The sequence below is a fragment of the Hippocampus comes genome, unplaced genomic scaffold (genome assembly GCF_001891065.2).
Source record: "Hippocampus comes isolate QL1 unplaced genomic scaffold, H_comes_QL1_v1.1 scaffold427, whole genome shotgun sequence".
Classification (NCBI taxonomy): Eukaryota; Metazoa; Chordata; class Actinopteri; order Syngnathiformes; family Syngnathidae; genus Hippocampus; species Hippocampus comes.
The window spans coordinates 246235-268486 of NW_017805871.1; the positions used below are offsets into that span (position 1 = coordinate 246235).

General features: G+C 44.4%; 2 protein-coding genes and 1 long non-coding RNA gene across 5 annotated transcripts; 1 reads left to right on the forward strand and 2 right to left on the reverse strand.

The window, feature by feature from the left end:
- Positions 1–336: 336 nt before the first annotated feature.
- Positions 337–18548, reverse strand: LOC109527018 (uncharacterized). The gene is made up of 3 exons (XR_002170452.1): positions 18537–18548; positions 17961–17963; positions 337–563 (listed from the first exon to the last, which is right to left on the reverse strand). It is a non-coding gene; the product is annotated as an uncharacterized LOC109527018 (long non-coding RNA).
- On the reverse strand, positions 338–5111 carry ankrd40 (ankyrin repeat domain 40). 2 transcript variants are annotated; one of them, XR_002170451.1, is made up of 6 exons: positions 4628–5111; positions 4050–4198; positions 3299–3928; positions 2931–3112; positions 1208–2307; positions 338–699 (listed from the first exon to the last, which is right to left on the reverse strand). XR_002170451.1 is itself a non-coding variant. In XM_019888685.1 (5 exons), exons 1-5 carry the CDS (start codon positions 4759–4761, stop codon positions 2164–2166), a joined length of 1239 nt encoding a protein of 412 aa, XP_019744244.1. In that variant the 5' UTR covers positions 4762–5111; the 3' UTR covers positions 338–2163. The 2 variants fall into 2 exon arrangements, 1 of the variants encoding a protein (XP_019744244.1); XM_019888685.1 differs by having other exon boundaries at positions 338–2307.
- Positions 6050–11257, forward strand: luc7l3 (LUC7-like 3 pre-mRNA splicing factor). 2 transcript variants are annotated; one of them, XM_019888684.1, is made up of 11 exons: positions 6050–6263; positions 6618–6684; positions 6790–6829; positions 7120–7264; positions 7360–7437; positions 7524–7628; positions 8010–8171; positions 8261–8628; positions 8779–9017; positions 9109–9332; positions 10619–11257. In XM_019888684.1, exons 1-10 carry the CDS (start codon positions 6165–6167, stop codon positions 9297–9299), a joined length of 1494 nt encoding a protein of 497 aa, XP_019744243.1. In that variant the 5' UTR covers positions 6050–6164; the 3' UTR covers positions 9300–9332; positions 10619–11257. The 2 variants fall into 2 exon arrangements, with proteins under 2 accessions (XP_019744243.1, XP_019744242.1); XM_019888683.1 differs by having other exon boundaries at positions 9109–11257.
- Positions 18549–22252: the final 3704 nt, after the last annotated feature.

Here is a 22252-nt window from a genome sequence, read left to right on the forward strand (position 1 = left end):
GCCAGCTCGTGTGATCAAAGCCACTGCTGCCATCTAGCGGCGAATTATCAAATTGAAACCATTCCCACAGCCGCGATACTGATCATTTAGTCGCTTACAGAAAATGGACACTTTACTCGGACAATTGTAATAACTAAGGCGTGGCTTCTAACCTCCAATTTAACAAATTAAACTATGGCTTTACAAGATTTAAACGACGTCTGACTCTAACTCCCGCCAGTGTTTCTAATGTTGCATTTCACCAATGTTGGATGACATGATCATACCCACGACACGACAGACTCAACATTGATAGTCACAGGACGGCGTGTTGAAGGAAGGAAGCCTGAGAAAAGATGAAGTCATTCACCATGCTTTATCAAAGAACATGTACAGGTCTCCAGAACGAAAAACACAGCTTCAACAGTGCCTACGATTATGTCTGCAAGAACACATGACACATCTTTTAGAAAAATATCAGACTCTGGATGCATAGGTTAAGTCAAACTCTATTCTGCTTCAACTCTGGAACGATAAACAAACCCAGTAAGATTGTTAGTCCTCTCCTTTTTCACAGAATCAAACTCATTTTAAACACAACGCTCTCACCCTGTCTTCACATTTGCGGTTTCATCAAGCCTTTTCCATCGTCTTTACCTCACATTGCACCTTCTTCCAACTTCCGACATGAATGTTGTGACACAAACACAACAGGCCTACCTGGTTGAAAAAAAAAACAAAACTGTGCTAATTAATAAAAAATATAGATATAAAGTAAGAGCTTCAGGTATAGATGTGAAAAGGAAACGATGCTGGTAAGAAACCTTTTGATTTGTAGGATGTACAACATGGCGCAGTCTACGGCACCAATGTCTGGAATTGAGCCTAAGTATTGGCGGAACACGATGGTAAGAGCAGCATTAACATTTCCATTTGCCATCAGGTCCTCAATACGCGCATGACCATCCTCACATTTTTTTAAAAATTGGAGCAATAGTCATCTTGTCAGTGCAGTTTTACGTTAGGTTAAACAGACTTCTGTTCTGTAATAACACTACCATTAAAAACAAAAAAAACGATAAGAAAAAAAACTGCCATTGAGAAAGGTGGCAACAAGGAAACACCCTCTCCCGCGCCTCCATTGTAGCTTTTTAGTCATTGTACTTTTGGAACAATAAACAGGTGCAGTTTTCATTCCCCTCCGCTTCTTCAATTCAAACAAACAAACCTGTTGAGCTGCATTCCTTTGTGATGCAGAGATATTCTGTCGTTTGCTTATCAGCAGGTCAAATTAGCTCAGTGAGGGCAGTTCCTTGTATCGTACAACGTAAGTTGCCACCTGTGGAAGTAGAAGGGGGGGGGGATTACATGTGGCTTTACTGCATGAGCCTTGTTAGTTGAAAGCACAACGCGTGGTCCGGCCTTGTTAGTGACAGTCACTCCAAAAGAAAAAAAGAAACTATACATACTTCAGAGACGGTGAGGTATCTGGGAATTTAAAACAACTATTTACGAATTGGAATCGGAACCCATGGAAAACGGTACAAACTAAAAGCGTTTCTTTTCCACGGTGCGCTTCATCTCCATCACGTCGGAACGTACGCAGACAGCAGTCAAAATGATCCGTCCGAAGAGACCAACAATTAAAGCAGCTAACCGAGCTCCGCTCTGCAGCAAAGACACTAAGGTTGAAGCAACAGCATGTATGACGGTGCGTTAGCAAGCTGGAACACGTTCTATCACTTCGATTTCGATCGTAGCTACTGTCCGGTGACAGCGAAGCAAATCGGGCGCCACACCTTGCTCCGCAGCTTGGAGTTGGACATGTCCAAATAAGGCTATTGCAGAAACCCCAGGAAGACAAGCTCATGTCCACGACCAACGTCCTGTCATCTCGCTGGAGTCTTGGCACGAGGTGCACCGGGTGGCGACGGAGAGAAAGGCCCAATTACTTTCTCTCGTAATCCAAGACACCATGCATCAGTAATCTCGGGAGTTGGGAACACCAAAGCAGCGAAAGGGCCCGCAGGAGGACAAAGAGCTTGAGAACTGGAAAAAGGGAATCCCGCTAAGACAAGTGACAAGAGCGCCCGAGCTGAACAAAGCTTGGGGCGCTGGCGGGGCAACTGGTTAGCTCAAATGTGGCTACCGAAGCCCGTGAAAAGCAGGGAGACCGGGGGCGCTCTAGTAGGTGAGGCGCGAGGCCTTCATGTTGTAGCAGGGCCTGTCAGTGAGCCCCCCCGTCCCGGAGAACAGGGACAAGCCCTCGGATTTCTCCAGGACAACCTCCAGCTCCTGAAAATCCTGCAGCCGGGCGACATCTTTGTCCTGGGCAAAAGAGGGACATCGGTTGCAGATTTGATCAGTTGTTGAATATATCGCATATGAAGAAGTTGCTCCTGTAATCCCACAACACGGCAACAACGCTACGTATCAAAATTCTATTAATCACGTCATGCGAATTTCACATTCGTACGGAATAATCAATTACATTTCTTTTGGTAATGCGACTAGCCTGTCCTTCATGTTTCTGAGAAAGAGGATTGTGTCACTGACAGTGCTTGGGAATATTTCAAAATCCCAACGTGAACACTGTTGGTCCCTTAAAAATACATATATGCGTGATTTGGATTATATTAATGTTTCAAGACTCCCCCGGTGACTCTTCAAGGACAAACAGTTGCATATTTCTGCAGGAACCTGCACAAATGTGCTGGAAGTGCCATGGTTATTGTAGTTCATAAAACCTAACTAAATTGAAAAAACTATTTTTATAAAAACGAAAACGGTACTTTGAGTCTCTTCAGTAAAGGGCTCTAAATTTCCTATTGAAACAGAGGGCATTTTTATTGTTGTCAAAAGTCAAAAAGGGGTCATGTTTGTCTCCAATAGCGCCGGTACAACATGGAAACTTTAAAAAAAAAAAAACGGTTCATTCAAGTGTATCTCACCTTTCGCAACATCGTGTTTGGTAGCTTGCGGATCTTCTCCACGTGCTCGGCGCTGATGTCCAATTCACGGCAGCAGACCCTCAGCAGGGAGCGATACGTGAGCTCCTGGCGGTCCAGTTCCACCTCGATGAAGTCGTTCTCACGGGCGTTGGGGTTCTGGATACGCACCTTCAGTACTAACTCTACGGTGGGGATTTAAGCCACAGGTGGGTTCACCATGGTACAGTTTGGGACGGTATACTCATTCACAAGAAAGGTCCATTTACCCCACTGACATCAACAACTTAAGAGAAATGTAACAGTGTTTAAATAAACAGAACACTTGATTGACACATGATTGTAAAGACTTCGCAATAGTTTGCTCTCACCTTGCACATTGACGGGGAAGGTGCTTGTGAAGAAAAACGGCTGGAAGGCCGGCAAAGGTCCGCCTGGTTGACTGTAGCCTATCTGCTGTGGCACAGACTGCTGCCTGCTCACTGTCGGGTTAGCGTTGGTCACCGGTGCTTGGACCTGACTGCCATTGCTGCAAGCCAAACTTGGGCTGGGTGAGGCCAAAGAAGGCGAGCACATGGTTCCATTGTGTGGCACTGCGTGGTTGACGAGGTGCGGCTCAACCGACAGATCCACGGGCACTGGGCAGTTTACCACCGTGTGGTTGTGGGATGCGGCCGAGCCAGGCGACACCCCGTTTTGCTCAGCCGCTGGAACGAATTCCCGGCTCTGAACTTGGCTGTGAGTGATGGGGTGCGTTGGCGGAACCAGGTCATCAGGGGCCGGACTCTGTGATGTCTGAAAGTGCTGGGTTGGAGAAAGTGGAGCTGAATTGCTGTCCATGGACTCCGTGTGTTCCACAGACCCATTTTGTGCAAGGTGCTGAGAAAGGAGGAGCTCCATCTTGTTATCCATCTTTGCGTACAAGAACGGAGGATTAGACAAATAGTTGGGGATGATTGGCAGTTCAGGCTCGTTGACTTCAGGCACATCCTCCACTTCAACTGTGGACGTTAAAAAAAAAAAAAGCTTACTGAAAATGGCAAGTCACATTTGTGTTCATGTCCAAAGATAAAGACTATAAACAAATGTTTTGAGGCAAGAAAAACTGTGACAATCGTTTACCTCCTAAAAGCCGTTTGATCTCCGGTTTCGATGTGAGCTGGGAGGCCAGCTCATCCTTAGCTGTGAGGATGTCTTTGTCTGCACCACTACTAAGTAAGTACGACACAATCTGCTTATGGTTCCGCTTGCATGCCCAATGCAGGCAAGTCCTGGTGAGATTAAATACAATCACGCACATGTAAATGAGATTCCAACAACCTCATCTAATAGTGGCAGAGAGTTTAGTTAATCTATTATAACACTGAATAACTATGACAAATAACTATATAAAAAGCCATGTTCATGATTAGGGATCTGGTGTGCCTGTTAATATTTTGTTTGCTCAGTGTTTTTTTGTTTGTTTTTGCGTGAAAGACCAAATGACTCACTTAAAGGATTTCCTACTGGCAGCTCGAGAGGATTAAGCCATGATTTGTCTAATGGGATATCACAGCGCAAACCAAACATACAACTCACCAAGCAACTTCCTGGAAGTTGGTACGCGTCAATACTTTACAATGGGTGAAGGCAAACACATTTTGTGGCTTTTCATGTTAGGGAGACCTCACTTAATATTATGCTTTAGAGCTCAAACTTACCATCCATTGATTTCGTTTTGGGAATTGATGTTGACTCCACTCTCGACCAATGTCCGCACTTCGTCAATGTCCCCGATTGCAGACGCCTCTCTCAGTCGCTCCTGGAGTTCTTTATCCAACGAAGTGGTGGACATGTTTGCACACACTACGAAATTTCCGAGTTCATAGGATATCCTAAAGCCTCACGAGTTCGCCTGACAACAATGGCCAAACAGCATTAGCCGTCAGGCTAAATATGAACTACTGTGCTTGCTACTAGCAAGTTGCTAGCCTGACTAGGTGACAGCAGTCTTTGGTGCTAATCTTTAGATGGTGATAATAAACTAGGTCCGCCAATGCGACTTATCAACCGAATTCTTTATCATTTACGGAGCGGCTTCCTCGTTTGCATTTGTTCAATTTGTAGTGTCATAGTCAACAATTTCTTTCCAGACAAGCTTATCGATGGTGCCTGCGCGTTCCTTCGGTAGGTTAGGTTGCCAGAGAGTACCGCCACATCGTTGGGGGGGAGGAGGACACTTTTGGATGTAACAACTACGACCCGGTTGGTCCATTACTCCAAAAACGTCAGTGCGTCCGCCACATTGGATGTGGCAAATCGCAAATAAATGCACGTAAATGAGTCATTTTCTGAGTCCGTACAGTTCATGTATGTATGAATGCATGAATGTTGTCGAAGTGAAAAGAGAAATAATTGTCATTGTGTTCACACAAATGAAGGTTGCTGACCCCTGGGCTAAACACATTGGGGGGCTCCTATTGAGGGCCTAAACATTATCAGAAGCACTGAACATTTACAACCTAAACTCGAGTGTTCGCCCCCTGCGATTTTGTCCACGTATGCTCCCAGAATGTGTATGCTAGAATTCTTCAGAATCAATAGTGCTGGCCAACATACTTATTTTTCATCCCATGAGGTCTGGCTTTGAGTGTAAAACGTTTGAGTGTAAAACGATTGTTAACTAGTTGCATCGCCTGTCCAGCAGTACATAAACTGAGGCATCTAACCCAGCAGTTTAACTTTGCCACATCCAATATGATAGCGATGAAACTGTACGAATCAGATCCTAAAGCAGGGGTTGTGTCCATTTATCTTTGGCACACTTGGTACACAGGTCAACTAACATCTTTCTTCATGTACATAATTGAACATCACATTTTTTTGTGTGCTGTAGTTTGCTTGTTTGTTGGATTAAAGACAAACATATATAATGTGTTTAGACGCTTCCATTCCCCTCGAAATGTATGTTGAGTGTACAGAATTACACGTAGGCTTAATGAAGTGTAAATAAAGTGCATTATCATAATCGACATACATGATAGCTTTGTGATGTGTCCATGTGCAGTTTTCCATGAAATTCCATCGTTTTAGTTGCATTTCCGGGTCAAAAGTCGGAACCACTTTAGCAGTTCGTGAGGCTGACGTCACCGCGGCTGCCATTTTGATTCAATGTACTTTGGGCGCTTCGGGATGGTGTGATCTGAAGCTCCGCGATATATTGTTGCGTTTAACATCAATACATCCAAGTTAATCAAAATGCTTTCCGCAGCCCAGTTGCTCGACGAGTTAATGGGCCGAGACAGGAATTTGGCCCCGGACGAGAAGAGATGTAACGTCAAATGGGACGACGAGAGCGTAAGATAACGTTCCTGCTAATTTTAGCCTCGTGGGTTTGCGCGCTAACGTAACTGTTGGTAACGTCTCTTGTACTTGGGGGAGCACGCTCGCATCGTCGATGCATATGAATCATTTTTCGAGCGATCGTTCTTGCGATTATTGAATCAACTAACCGTAAACATATAGTTGACGCCCCGTGACACAAATGTTGACCCACACACGTTGAACCATTGTTAGCCCACTAATAACAAATGGTGGATCTTACAATGAGGCATGCACTGCGATCTGATTTGAACCCGCAACCCCGATTTTTTTTCCCACGTGCGGGAAATTGGTTGATGTTGAAATTAAATATCTCATCTCTTTTTCTAGGTATGTCGATATTACCTGTGTGGCTTCTGTCCAGCGGAGTTATTTACAAACACGCGCTCCGATTTGGGTAAGTCAAACGCTAGTTGATATGAACAGTCACAGTCATGTAGATTCATATATGACAACAGAACTGTCGCTGATTAACGATTTTCCTTTTTTTTTTTTTTGGAAGGCCCTTGTGAGAAAATCCATGATGAAAATCTTCGGAAAGTGTAAGCAATGCCTCACCGCACTTCACATTTTTATGTGTCTTGGTAAAGTCATTCGACAAAATCAAAGTAATAAGATGAAGAAGAAGAAAAAAATGGGTTGTGTGGCCCAGTTGATATACTTTTACTTATCCCGTGGATATTTATTGTAACAGCCACCGGTTTTTACACCTTTATAGCATCTTTATTTTGTGTCAACATTTTAAACTTTTTTAGTTGGACCTGTGCTTTTAAAATTGTGTTCAATGTCTTATTACATACATGTGCGCTATTAATATTTCCTTTTTGTTCAGATATGAAAAGAGTTCACGTTACATGAAGGAGGGATACGAGCGGGATTTTCTGCGCTATCTGCAGTCGCTCCTAGCTGAAGTGGAACGGCGAATTCGTCGAGGGCATGCTCGACTTGCACTTTCCCAAGCACAGCAGAATGCAGGGGTTTGTGCTTCATATGTTTCTATATTAATACTTAGGATGTGTAAATTATAGTGTTATTCGCTGCTAAATGAACAGTTTTTTTTCCCCCTTGCCAGCAAGCTCCTGCTCCAGCAGGAAAGAATGATGAGAAGGCTCAGGTTCTGACAGAGAAAATTGAAGATCTAGTTGTACAGGTTTGTTAAAAATAATGCACAGTAACTTCCATTTTTTTCTTTTTCACTTACATGGCTGATTTAAAACCGTACTTTGTTTTGCATAGATTGAGGAGCTGGGCTCTGAGGGCCGTGTGGAGGAGGCTCAAGGAATGATGAAGCTGGTTGAGCAGCTCAAGGAGGAGAGGGAACTGCTTAGCGCCAACCCTTCGGTGAGTCACCAAACTCAGCCTCATCAGCTTACATTTGCTGTCTCCTCAGGATTTTAATTCATTCCTTCATAATTGAAGTGAAACTATTTGGAATTGATTCTAATTGTTAATATATTAGTATTTTTATACTTGGCTGTTCCAGATTTCCAGCCATAAAGTACAACTACTGCAATGTACAGTTTTAAATAGACAAAACATAGCCGACATTAAACCGCATCTAATGTATTATAAATGTGTTTGATTCAACAGATATTTAATGGATACTATTTTAATCAAGATTAAGGCAGGGGTAGCATTCTTCCCTCACATTTATGAAGCTAAATGGATTTTATTAGTCGAGCACAAGATGATGTCATCCCCCGCTAATGTCTTTCTATTCAGACAATCGAGAGCTTTGCGGCCCAGGAGAAACAGATGGAAGTGTGTGAGGTGTGCGGAGCCTTCCTGATCGTGGGGGACGCTCAATCTCGGGTGGATGACCACTTGATGGGAAAGCAGCATATGGGTTATGCCAAGATCAAATCCACTGTCGAGGAGCTCAAGGTAATAGCGCCACAATTTTGCCCCCTGCGTGTGGTTAAAATCTATTGCTGATCACTTTTCTGTCTTTAACTTTGGTGATTGTTTAACAGGAGAAAATACGACGTCGCTCAGAGGACCCGCAAGGGGAAAACCCAGTTGTGAAGAAAGACAGGGAAGAGCGTGAGAAGGAGGAGCGCGAGAAGAAGCGCAAAGAAGAGGAGGAAAAGGAGAAGGAGCGAGAGAAAGAAAAGGAGAAGGAGCGGGAACGTGAGAAGGAGCGCGAGAGGGAGAGAGACAGAGAACGGGAACGGGACCGAGATCGGGACCGTGATCGGGACCGAAGGGCACGGCGAAGCCATTCTAACAGCCGCCACTCCAGTCGAGCGTCAGACAGGAGAAGGAGTCGTTCCCGGGATCGTCGGAGGTCTAGGAGCAGAGACAAAGACAGGGACCGTGAGCGCGACCGCAGACGCAGCAGGTAACCCGATGTCATGTCAAAGAGTTTTAGAATCAAAATGAAAACCCGTAAAAATGCCATCTTAACTGCCATTGTCATTTCGACATCCCAGGCTGCATTTTTGTTTTGTCATACTTCTCTATCGCTGCTGACATTTTGCTTGTTCAGCAGGAGCCGGGATAGAGAACGAGAGAGAGAACGAGAGAGAGAGCGAGAGAGGGACAGGGACAGGAGACGCAGCCGTGAGCGCTCTGACCGGAAGCGACGCTCCCGCAGCCGCGACAGGAGGAGGTCGCGAAGCTCAGAGCGCAGATCTCACCGCCACCGCAGCCGCAGCCGCGACTGGGACAGAGAGAAAGAGAAAGAGAGAGACAGGGACAGAGACAAAGAGCGCTCATCCAAAGAAATAGGTGAGGACCTGTTTTTTTTTTTCCTTCAAGATGTAAAATTGCCGATTGCACCAACCACCTCGTATTGCTATTTTTTTTTTTCTTCTTCCAGAACGTAAGGCATCCGAGGAGAAGAGCAGCAGCTCCAAGAAAGACAAGAACTGTGACGGCGAAGCAGCTGCCGTCAAGGCTTCAACAGAAGCGGAGCCGACGGAGACGGAGGCTCCTGCCTCGGCCTCCCCCGCTCTCCTTAACGGCCAGCAAGAGCTCCTCCTCTCTGAAGGTGACACTCAGTCCAATTAAAACTGATCTGATAGGACCTCAGATCAGACTCAGGTAAGTGTGTCCTTCTCCTCACCCCCACTGACTTCCCCCAAAACCACACACTTCCACCCCTCTCCCATGCTACCTCCTCCCCCTCCCGCTCCCACCTTCTTTGCATTCACTTCAATGCTGATGATGTTTGTCTGATGTACCATATCCTGTTTTTGAATAGTGCATCATAAGTATGCACTGAAGATGAAGAACTAGGCCCGATGAATGAGAAGAAAGTAGAAAGCATTCACACAAAGCCAAGAGGGAAAGGCCAGTGTAGCCCTGAGCAAACATGCCCAGAGGTACCCCCTCGTTTTGTATCGCTTTTTGATCCTTCGAGATGTTTTGGTCCTTGTCGACAAAAGTAGCGGGCGAAAAAAAATTCTTGCCATATCATCCAATTAACTTTCCTTCCTGCAATTTTATTTTTCCCCATTTTGGCAGGATTGATTTGATAACGTGTGAAGTTATATAATCAACATCGATTACAAATGGTGAAACCACAATCCCCGTATGTAAACACACAATTACTTGACTAGCAAGTGCCATGCATTTCCTTAATGTGCCTGATAATGCTTTGCAGTGTGTGTGTTTTTTTTTTTTTTGGGGTGGGCTGGGGTAGTCATAGGAGCTGGGGGGGTGTGGGGGGGGGGAGCAACGTACCTAACTAACTGGAGGGTAGGGTTTATGGCATAATTTGCAGCTGACTTCCACACCTCACAGCGTTGGTGTTGTGAGCGAGACCGCATGTGAAAAGGGCAAATTAGAAATCAAGGATACTCTGACTGTCAAAGTGTGCAGGTACTCACCCCAGGTACTCCTTTCTATACCCACATCCTTTTTGTCAATGCTGTTGCCTGTACTCTCCACGACATCAACCCGAACGCTCGATTGTGGCTCCGTATGTTGTTTAGAATGTCATCATTCAAGTTTCGGAGAGAAAAGAGAGCCTCTGCCTGCTTGATTAAACCTCTGCCATCGGGTTTTAAGTGTAGTCCTGTAAAAATCATTTGTTTTGTCACATCTGTGCACTTTCACAACTGCAGAGGAAATGCCACGTCGCTTTGACACTTGTCAAACGACGTAATTTCAAAGCGGTGTCAAACTTTGTTCGACGGTTTGTCAGCATTTTTCAGCCAAATGATGACGACACGGCATGGCAGAGGAACTCGGTAATCTTTTGTGCGATGTTTCTTTACGAGCTACGCTGTTTATGCTGATCCACTAGCAGACGTTTTGTTGTCGTTTTTTTAAGTTGCTGGGCTCCTTTACTAACATTGGGTTTTATGAACATGTTTGTCCAACAGGGGAATCTGAGATATCCATTGGAGGAAGAACAGGAGGAGGAGGAGGTCACCCCAACCTCACCTTGACCCTGGCACATCGCTGCTTATAAACAAGGTGATCCACATATGCGTAGTGGCTTATATATGAAATTAACAACATCAATGTGGAATAGGGAGGAAAATATGACTACATTGGTTTTCATGTCTCTGTTGATCTTGGATGAGTTGTTGTGGTTCATGTATTTTGAGGGGTCGAGACGTCAGTCAGACACCACTTGAAATACCAAAGTGGTAGGCAGAGTTCACCTTTTTTTTTTTGTCTTTTGAGAAAAAAAACCCTTCCCTTTTTCCTCTGCATTTAGTAATAACTCTTTGAAAGAAACAATACTTGTAGTTTATTTTGGTGTGTCAGGTCCTACTCCACTTTCTGATATTTTTTAATTTTTAAATAATGATGTAAAATGTTAGTCCAATGATAGGGCATGGCTCTCTTTTTTTTTTTTCCTTCCACGTAGAGCTCCTAATGATTTGCTCATCTTGCTGTAAAATATACTGGCGTCCTTTGGATCCAGTCATTTTGATTGAAGGCTGAAGATGTGTTTAGGTTTGGTCAGCTTCAAATATTCTTGTGGTCTTGAGAAATAAAAGGTAAAAACTTGACTGTTGTCGTTTTTTCTTTAGCTGCATACACGAATTAAAATCTGCTTTGAACTGTCCAATGATTTTGTTTTTGTTTTTCAATAAAGTTGGTTTCACCACCCAGCGAGCCCAGCAACATGCTCTTTGTGAAAACCGCAATATATTGTTTGGTATATTGAACAGGTATATTAACCCTGTAATAAGACGTTCGTTTTCTAGTTTCTCAGAGCCTGCCGCAAAAGAATAAATCTAAATTACTGGTACATTTTGTGTTAACATTTACTTGAGGATTGCAGACCGTATAGTGTAGGAGTCAAAATGTAGCAGCAGGGGGCAGTATAGGCTCAAGTGAACATCAACAATGTCTTTCATTGCAAACTCACAACCTGTGCCACTTCGTTTTATGGAAAAGATGGTTGGAGTGGGCGGTTTGGTACCCCAGGGATGTACAAATTTAAAAACCGAACAATACTATATAAAAGTTTAACGTCTCCATTAGATTGGAACTGTTATTTCTGTGGTTTCAACACGGTATATCGACGCAGAAGTATGTTTACAAAATAATCACAACGACAACAAATATGTATGCAAAAAAAAAACAATCATTGTGTGACCTACATCTCTACTTTTGCCTGAAAAAACGTTGCTGCTTTTTAAAAAGCAACTAAATCCTTTAGAGGGGCCAAACGACGGCACTAACTCGGGGCAGGATAGCTGCACACTAAAAAGAACATTCAGGATACAATCCGTACAAGTCACGTGGTATGTTGCCCAAGGCAAAAGGGGCCGCAACGGGCACATTTCTAAATCGTCAGAATGGTATAATGGTCTCTCTACTTTCACTCGAACTCAGTCGAAGGCCAGAAGGCAAAACGTCGTGCAGATGCTACAGAGGCAATTCATCAATCGTGGCTGTCATCATGCTGATTAATGATGGAGACTCCCACTACACGCTCACAGCTTTTGTCAGCTTGTCAGTCATATTTTGATGAAGGAATTACATTTCCCCTAAAGGCGCTGCGCTGCGACTTCTATTACACTTTTTTCTGCACAGCTGCAGCACTAATATTCTATTGGCCTAACATTTAATTACTGGAGAGAAGATGCTGGGATGCCGAGCAGCCTTTCAAGGCATGGCGATGAAACTGAAAAATTCGCCCTAACAATGACGTTGTTTCGTTCATTTGCGATGGATGATAAATAACGTTTGTTTTTTAAAGACGCAAAAATCGATGCTGGGTAATGTAATGAAATTATGAATTATCGTATAACCTCATTTGTCATCCGTCTAAATACTATTTCCCGCCCAGCGTGGTCGTATTTATTCGAAATGGAATATGCGGTATGTGTTAGTGCACTTGGAGCTTTGATCCTATCAGCAAAGAGCCTTTCTACATTACACACTGGCCACTGCATGAAATCAGTTTTGGTTGGGCTTTGCGCTTTTTGTAAGGGAACCAACCTCAGGTTTGTTGAGCATCACGATCTTCCACTTGAACGCTGCTCCATTGACAATCGTTGAGTCTTGCTTCCAAAAAGCTGTCAAATCCTGATGGCCTTCCGTTTGTCTGAATGATACCTGAAACAAAATAGGAGGGGGGGGGGGGATCAATTAGACTTGTGACATTTGGAACACCCTGTTCAGCTACCTTCGTAACAGAGCCCACGCCACCCGATTACGCTACGAGCCACACGATCTGCCCCAGATACTTCCAATCGAGTTGGGTCAAGCCGCTAACATATGCTACGAGAGCAACATTGGTCCTATCGCCACACCAAATCTCACGTCTCTCAGCAGATGGCTCCACCACAGGAATGGGCTCCCAAAATGATGCCTTTCCTTTCAGACTTTCTGCACTGTTTCATGTTCTTTGTCTTCTCTCAATCTCCTGCATTTTTTTTTTTCTTTTGCAATTCTGGGCCGAACGTAGCCACCAGGCGCCAGGCATCACCGGGTAGACCAGCAGGAGGCTTTTCAGTTCTCGCACTTGTCCATCAAAGCCCTTTTGAGGGTCTTTGTAAGGACATCCTTGTTCCTCAACAAGGCCGACGAGTTAAAATGTCTGTGATGGAGTCCCGCATCAACAGATCTCTATTAACAGTCCTATTGAGTTATTAATCACAGATCAATACCCGAAGGCTTCTCACGACCACGGTGCTTATATTTATGGTAATCTTTGTCCGTCAGAAAGGATTCTCGTGCTTTTGGGTTCACTGCTATTGACCTATAGGTTGTCTTCTATTTGCCATCATATCAATATGTTCATTAAAAAATAAATAAAATACAATGTTAAAGCTCCCGTCTTATTGATTACAACTTTTATTGTTACGGGAGACTTGAATTACATGTCCGCCGGTTTTGATTTCATAATAATACGGCGTTAGCTTATTTAGTTGCACGCCTTGACTACAGTTGGATGGAATATGAGGTTTTTTTTTTTTATATTTGAATCATTTTACGCACAAAAGGGAGCCTCCAGCATTCTCCGTCCGCTTTCCTCTCCAAGAAAATGCTGATAACGCACTCTTGTGTTCCATCTCGCTTACCCCTTTTCCCTTTCATGGCACGCGTTTCCACCCTATGAATTATGTATTTGATTAATTAGGCCCGTCATGGTAGCGTGTGGTCAATTGGTAATTCCTTTCCGTTCTAGTTCAAACAAAAACGAGAGACCCCTTTTGTCCCCCCCCCCTGCCCCGCCCCCCTTCGCTGCCATGATTGCCGGCTGCGTTACGGATGAGAGGGATGGTATTTGTTGCACCCTCCCGGGATGTTGCCGCGCGTTGCACACGGGAATACAATGAAATAACAAGATAACAAGATAAAAGCTGCGTGTCGGGCTTCAAAGCGGAGCGATAGTTTGAATAGAAGGCGCGAGTCGGTCGCCGGTACAGAACAAGCCGGCATTCATTTGGCGGCGGCCGGAACCGAGCGCGCATTCACGAGATTATGCGTGTATATAGATAGACTCATGAATATGCAGCTGTCAATATACCGCGCAACTCATTTGCAAGTGAAACGCGACTCGTCTTCCGCATGAACCTTCGCCGGTCAACATCCTCGAGTGTGTCGATTAATTTGGAGGATGAGTCAAGGGTTAATGGTTGGCCGTGGGATTTGGATCCACTTGCCCGTATCCGCGATGAATATATCATGTTATCACTACGGAGTTAAAAATTAGCTCCCCAACTGAGGATGTACAGTGTATATCAGTCCGAGAATTCAGAAGTTCATGGACGACGTGATCCGAAATACCCGAAATGAAAACGCTGAGTAGGCGGCTTAGGTTGACCTTTGTTCACCTTGCTTTGCAGTCGGTAGTTTCTGTGTCACAAGGGTTTCTGTGATCTTAAGCCAAAGAGATAAATTGAAATACTGAAGAGCATCTCGAAAAAAACTGCTCATTACCACTAAAATACATTTTTGGTCTAATCCAGAGAGGCCATGTTGACAAGACAAATACCCAACTGACTTTAGTACCGTATTTTCCGTACTATAAGGCGCACTTAAAAGCATTCACTTTTCTCAGTGCGCCTTATAATCCGATGCGCCTTCTATATGGATCAATATTCTGATTACTTGGAGGTAGTATTTTAAATGTTCCACAAAGCGCTTTGTTACAGCTGCGGCGATTGTGAAAGCGCGATATCAATAAAACGGTATTGTATTCCCTTTAGCGTAGCTCCATCTAGTGGATTCATAATGCAACCGCAGCCTCTACTGTAGCTTCTATTCTGTGCGCCTTATTATGCGGTGCGCCCTAAATATGAAAACAGTTTTAAAATTAGTCATTTGTTGAAGGCGCGCCTTACACTCCAAAGCGCCTTATAATGTGGAAAATACGGCACTCGCCCCCTAAGCAAGGACGACCTGGCATCATAAATGGAATGACATCATATCCGCAATAGCTTCTTACATGCTGTGAGTATCCCGTATCGAGCCCGATCGCTGTTCAGTGCCGCGTGCACCTCCGCGTCGCCATCGGGTCCAGATTCTCCAGCTCGACGAGCATCTGGCTGCTCCCATGGATGATAAATAACGTTTGTTTTTTAAAGACGCAAAAATCGATGCTGGGTAATGTAATGAAATTATGAATTATCGTATAACCTCATTTGTCATCCGTCTAAATACTATTTCCCGCCCAGCGTGGTCGTATTTATTCGAAATGGAATATGCGGTATGTGTTAGTGCACTTGGAGCTTTGATCCTATCAGCAAAGAGCCTTTCTACATTACACACTGGCCACTGCATGAAATCAGTTTTGGTTGGGCTTTGCGCTTTTTGTAAGGGAACCAACCTCAGGTTTGTTGAGCATCACGATCTTCCACTTGAGCGCTTCTCCATTGACAATCGTTGAGTCTTGCTTCCAAAAAGCTGTCAAATCCTGATGGCCTTCCGTTTGTCTGAATGATACCTGAAACAAAATAGGAGGGTCTTTGTAAGGACATCCTTGTTCCTCAACAAGGCCGACGAGTTAAAATGTCTGTGATGGAGTCCCGCATCAACAGATCTCTATTAACAGTCCTATTGAGTTATTAATCACAGATCAATACCCGAAGGCTTCTCACGACCACGGTGCTTATATTTACGGTAATCTTTGTCCGTCAGAGAGCATTCTCGTGCTTTTGGGTTCACTGCTATTGACCGATACGTTGTCTTCTAATTGCCATCATATCAATATGTTCATTAAAAAAAATATATAGTACATATCGAATGTTAAAGCTCCCGTCTTATTGATTACAACTTTTATTGTTATGGGAGACTTGAATTACATGTCCGCCGGTTTTGATTTCATAATAATACGGCGTTAGCTTATTTAGTTGCACGCCTTGACTGCAGTTGGATGGAATATGAGGTTTTTTTTTTTTATATTTGAATCATTTTACGCACAAAAGGGAGCCTCCAGCATTCTCCGTCCGCTTTCCTCTCCAAGAAAATGCTGATAACGCGCTCTTGTGTTCCATCTCGCTTACCCCTTTTCCCTTTCATGGCACGCGTTTCCACCCTATGAATTATGTATTTGATTAATTAGGCCCGTCATGGTAGCGTGTGGTCAATTGGTAATTCCTTTCCGTTCTAGTTCAAACAAAAACGAGAGACCCCTTTTGTCCCCCCCCCCTGCCCCGCCCCCCTCCTTGCAAGTGAAACGCGACTCGTCTTCCGCATGAACCTTCGCCGGTCAACATCCTCGAGTGTGTCGATTAATTTGGAGGATGAGTCAAGGGTTAATGGTTGGCCGTGGGATTTGGATCCACTTGCCCGTATCCGCGATGAATATATCATGTTATCACTACGGAGTTAAAAATTAGCTCCCCAACTGAGGATGTACAGTGTATATCAGTCCGAGAATTCAGAAGTTCATGGACGACGTGATCCGAAATACCCGAAATGAAAACGCTGAGTAGGCGGCTTAGGTTGACCTTTGTTCACCTTGCTTTGCAGTCGGTAGTTTCTGTGTCACAAGGGTTTCTGTGATCTTAAGCCAAAGAGATAAATTGAAATACTGAAGAGCATCTCGAAAAAAACTGCTCATTACCACTAAAATACATTTTTGGTCTAATCCAGAGAGGCCATGTTGACAAGACAAATACCCAACTGACTTTAGTACCGTATTTTCCGTACTATAAGGCGCACTTAAAAGCATTCACTTTTCTCAGTGCGCCTTATAATCCGATGCGCCTTCTATATGGATCAATATTCTGATTACTTGGAGGTAGTATTTTAAATGTTCCACAAAGCGCTTTGTTACAGCTGCGGCGATTGTGAAAGCGTGATATCAATAAAACGGTATTGTATTCCCTTTAGCGTAGCTCCATCTAGTGGATTCATAATGCAACCGCAGCCTCTACTGTAGCTTCTATTCTGTGCGCCTTATTATGCGGTGCGCCCTAAATATGAGAACAGTTTTAAAATTAGTCATTTGTTGAAGGCGCGCCTTACACTCCAAAGCGCCTTATAATGTGGAAAATACGGCACTCGCCCCCTAAGCAAGGACGACCTGGCATCATAAATGGAATGACATCATATCCGCAATAGCTTCTTACATGCTGTGAGTATCCCGTATCGAGCCCGATCGCTGTTCAGTGCCGCGTGCACCTCCGCGTCGCCATCGGGTCCAGATTCTCCAGCTCGACGAGCATCTGGCTGCTCCCACCCCCCTCAAGGACAACGGTAAACTGCAGTATCCCTTCCAATCTGCGGAGAAAATTGTCAGAGTTCCATCTGTCATGCCAACAGGACCCGTACCCCTCCCAGGACCTTACAGATGCGCAGCTTATCACATTTATCCCGGTCACATTCTATGTCAAACTGTTTTTGTGCGTCAACAAGCTCCGATCCAAAACCGAGAAGCATGAGAAGAGTTTTTTTTTTTCTCCATTAAACTATTTAATGAATACCGTAAGATGCGGAAGAAGGACTAACCTGTCCGGTTCTTTTGTACGACCTGAGTCACACCCTCGCAGGAGGGCCGCTCTGCCTCGCCGCCTGTGCGAGGGCGTGTGACTCTTCGCTCTTCACTGCTTCCAAAGAGTTACGTGTGCCAGAATGCGGATAGATACCGTCGGAAGATGAAGAGCCAGGAGGAAAGGTCACGGCGGCAAGACTCGATCCGTCTATTCTCATTGACAAAACAAGAACAAGTTTCCTCATCTGTGCTTCCGGAAAAGTGGGTGTCATTTTTAAAAAAAAAACGTCTGTAGTCATCCGGTTAGCACTTTGCACCTTCTCAATGCCACACAAGGTCACCTTTAGCATCGAGCAACCTCCGGGTGCGAATCCCCCGACAAATCTGCGATTCCTGCCGGATTCCATCTCCTTGCTCAAGGTGCCAGCGGTGCAATAAATTAACATTTGTTGTTTATCGATCAGGCGATCTGCCCACTTCACTGAAATGCGGCGGCGTGTCGTTCGGACAGTGGAACAGGCGTGACTCATCCTCATGACCGGAGCGAAGGGAGGATTTGATGCGAAGGTGGAGGATTTGCACGATATCCTCGCTCACGTTTTACTCATTGATTACACGGGGGGGACGCAAAGGGGAGGTTGTCGGGAGGTGCCCCGTGCATCCTTTTGCCCTCTCATTGATCGCCGGCTTCAATAGTTTTTCTATTGATTGTCCCTCTTTCCCCGCATCAGTCATGCACCTGTCCACTTGGCGCTCCGTGGACGGTGTTGCGTTTTTTTTTTATGCTTTCCGAGGCAAGGAGATTACAGACAAGTCACAAAAGGCCCTGATATGAAATGCATCTGAAAGATAAAGCGCAAGCCTTGACGTCGGTTCTCCTCCCCGCCACTGACGAGCCATAAACAGTGTCGCGCGTTAACTATTCGTCGGCGTTGCTCGACTCGTTTTCTTGTAATCACGTCATGCGCATCTGTGGGAGGCATTCAGTGTTTGTGTCTTGTCGGATGGATCTTGTGTAATCGTGCAAAGCGGCTCGGCGTGTCCGGCTTTTCTACCGAGGCGATGGCAGACGCTGAACGTGGTTCGGCGACTTCCTGCGTCCTCTTTGCGAAACGACTTGTGTCCAGGGGTTAAAAAGGAGCAACATAGAAGTGCAACATACATCTCATAACATGTACGTCATGTAGAGTGCTTTGTCCTTCCTCGTCATTGATGCGGTTCATCTTGGAATGCGTACGTCCAAGTGTGTTTTGTCCGAGGGTGTTTCATTCAGGTGAAGTCAACGAGGACTGGCATTTGCACCCATGTGCACTGAAATGGAAAATACCGTGCGGACTGACTGACAAAACACCTCAGAACCATGAGTGGATCCAGTGAGTGAGGCAATCAAAAAAATCCTAAAGATGACCAATAGAAATGTGCAATGAATTTAGCCTTTAAATGACAATGGAATGTCTCATTTCATGAATTTTTTTGGGGGACAGAAAAAAAAACCAATATTCACTGGATTGGTTTGCCAAAATCAATTTATGAATTAGAAAACAGACGGTGCTGAAATATCTTCAATCAGAAAATCTGTCGTCCTCTTCCCCATTTCCCTCTCTACTTTAAATGAACAAGCAATAACTAGCACATTTTTAAAAAAATGTTTTATTCCCTTAGTATAGTGTGTTTTCACTTATTTTTATAGTGCATAATATAAAAAAAAGGTAAGTATAACTGTTTTGGGGGCTGGAACGGATTACTTGCATTTCCATTCATTTCAATGGCAAGCATTTTCTTCATTTCTGAACATTTCAAGTTACAAACAGGATCATGGAGCCAATTACATTCCCAACTTGATTGTTCCACTGCACCGGTTTTCCAGTTGTGTTGGGACCAAATTTTGAACAGCTCCAATACGCGCACACACACACATGTAGGCACACAGAATGCGGAGGGGCTCTCCGGTGGAGGAGAGCTGCTCGCCCAGTGTGGGCCTACACTACACGCTCAGCAGAGCTCCTAATTGCGCTGATAAATTTGAGCAAGGAAACAAAAGCTCCTAGGAAGCAGAGCACCTCGCATGAACCTGCACTGCGCACACAAACTTAAGACGAACGCGAGTTCACGAGGCTCAAAATGAACACGTGGCCATTTCGCACCACGGTAGGAGTTCACCCATTCGTGTCTTTTGAGACTTGAAATAGTCCAGTCATGCAATACATACCTTCTATGACAAATCGTTGACCGAGGCGTCTCTTCGTCAAGCTGCCAACGGCTTGGACGTGTTTCTAAGTGTGCCCTGCAAGTTGGCACAATTCAGAGGACTGTTTCCTTGAACATGTCGAGTCAGCAGTTGAGGCCAAAAAAATTCCATTTGATTGGCACCGTTCAGGAGATTCGGACCTAGTAAAAAGAAACTAAATAAATACTTTTTTTTTTTTTTTTAAAGGGAAGTTAAAAAAAAAAAAGACAATCAGCAGAAAAAAAATGTCGATATGCAACACAATGAATTTACACCAACCCTCCAGAATATGACAAGGGTGAAGAGAAAAGATGGCAAGCAGCTTGTTCTTGTGGACGTTTGTTCTTTTTTTAAAATATATTTGTGATTTATTTGGGACAAAATAGTTAAGTTGCCCCACCCCCAAAAAGTGCTGTAGCAACTTTGTTTTTAGGCTCGGGCCCATCAATGGGAGGAGACACCAAAAGTCGTCTTTCATTTCTGTTTGTAGCCTTGCTTTGGTTTTTGCAATGTGATGCAATCATGCGAGACCTTGAAATTCTCGATGTTTCGTCCTTCGCCACAACCTTGCCTCATGCATCACGTGAATCCGAGTGTGTTCCCAAGTGAAAGGAGATGATTTGTCTCTTATTTTTACTCTCACTGCTCTGTGAGAGCATTTGCGTGCACGAGAGGCTGCAGCCCAAAAAAACCTCTTCACACAACAACTTGACACATCTCAAAAAACACTCCCCTCAAAAAGGATGCGACGGCACCGGCACATGAAACCGCGAAAATCCCTCGGCTCTTCTGACAAGTGTCTATCACTTTGATGTCACGTTTGCTTCGGCTACCTCACCTCAAAGCATTCAAGAGCAAATTGTTCAAGTTTCATGCGGAATGTCGTCCAATCCAAATGATGTACACGAGGCAACGTTAATAAAAAAAATAAAAATAAATCTTTGAAGTGCACTGAGATGATTAAAAAGTGCAACCAAACATCAGTTTAATTGCATGCATACAAAAAAAAAAATGCTGCCGTTGTTGCTTTGCATGCTCCCTGATTTGGAAGGTACTAAACTTTATTTTGTGCCACAGTAGAGCAAAATTTATTGCATGCGCAGCATTTAGAAAATGTTGCTTTTTGTTTTGTAAGGCATGATTTAGTATTTCTTGATTTTGTGCTCTGTGGGAAACCGATCTGAACTTTTTCATCCGCTTCATAGGACTGCTCGTTCATTTTATTTGGGCCAAACAATCATTTGTTTCATGTCAATCTTCCTTTTGTGCAGCAAAATGTACAAACTAAAAAGGCGATCCCCTCATAAACGTTTTCTCCGAGCGGGAATATCTTTCCCGTGTTATGGGAAATTGCATGAGTCTGAATCCAAGCAGTAATGTGAATGCCGGGATTTAAAAAAAAAAAAAGCGAGTCTGAATCCAAACAGTAATGTGAATGCTGGGATTTTAAAAAAAAAAAAAAAGAAAAATGCTTGTCGCAAATGCGGCCCATCAATTGACTGAACCGCCACAGTTCCTCACTGAATAAATCTTTTACAGCAAAACCCATTTCTGCAACATTGTTACTGTTTGTGTGTGTGTGTGTGCGCGCAGAGCCATTATCTCACAAACCAGCGGGCCAGGTGTTGAGGTAAGCTGTCAGCAATCCATCATGATGAAAGCACAGTGGTGCAGAAAGCGGCAGTGTCAGCACTGTTCCCGAGCTCAAGGTTTCCGCTTGTCACACCTCCCCTTTCCCTTGGCACACGCCAGCAAAAGGTAAAGAAGGAGCAGAAGAAGAAGGAGGAGAAGAAGAAGTGAGGAGGACGCGGTGACGGCGGGGCACTTCCCTGGAAGCAAGTCGGGAGGTGATAAGCTTCAGCCATTAGCGCTGATCCTCTGACAAGCGTTGTCGACTCGCGCCGGGAGCTGCAAGGGGCGACTCGGTTGGCTTCCACCGAGGAGAAGATGGAAGATTAGCGAAGCCCGGTGTTGATGCCCCATTTGTAAAGCGCCGTAGTGAGCAAGTTGTGTGCACCCGTGAGAACTTTCCAAAGTGACATCGACTAACATTTTGATGTATAAAACTAAGATGTATCTTCTATATGGATCAATATTCTGATTTCTTGGATGTAGCATTTTAAATGTTCTGTCAAGCGCTTTGTTACAGCTGCAGCGGTTGTGAAAGCGCCATATAAATAAAGCCGTATTGTATTGTATTCCCTTTAGCGTAGCTCCATCTAGTGGATGCATAACATAACCATAGCCGCTATTGTAGCTTCTATTTTATGTGCCTTATAGTGCAGTGCGTCCTAAATATGCAAACCGTTTAAAAACAGGCCATTCATTGAAGGTGCGCCGCCTTATACTCCGAGATGCCTTATAGTGCGGAAAACACGTCTT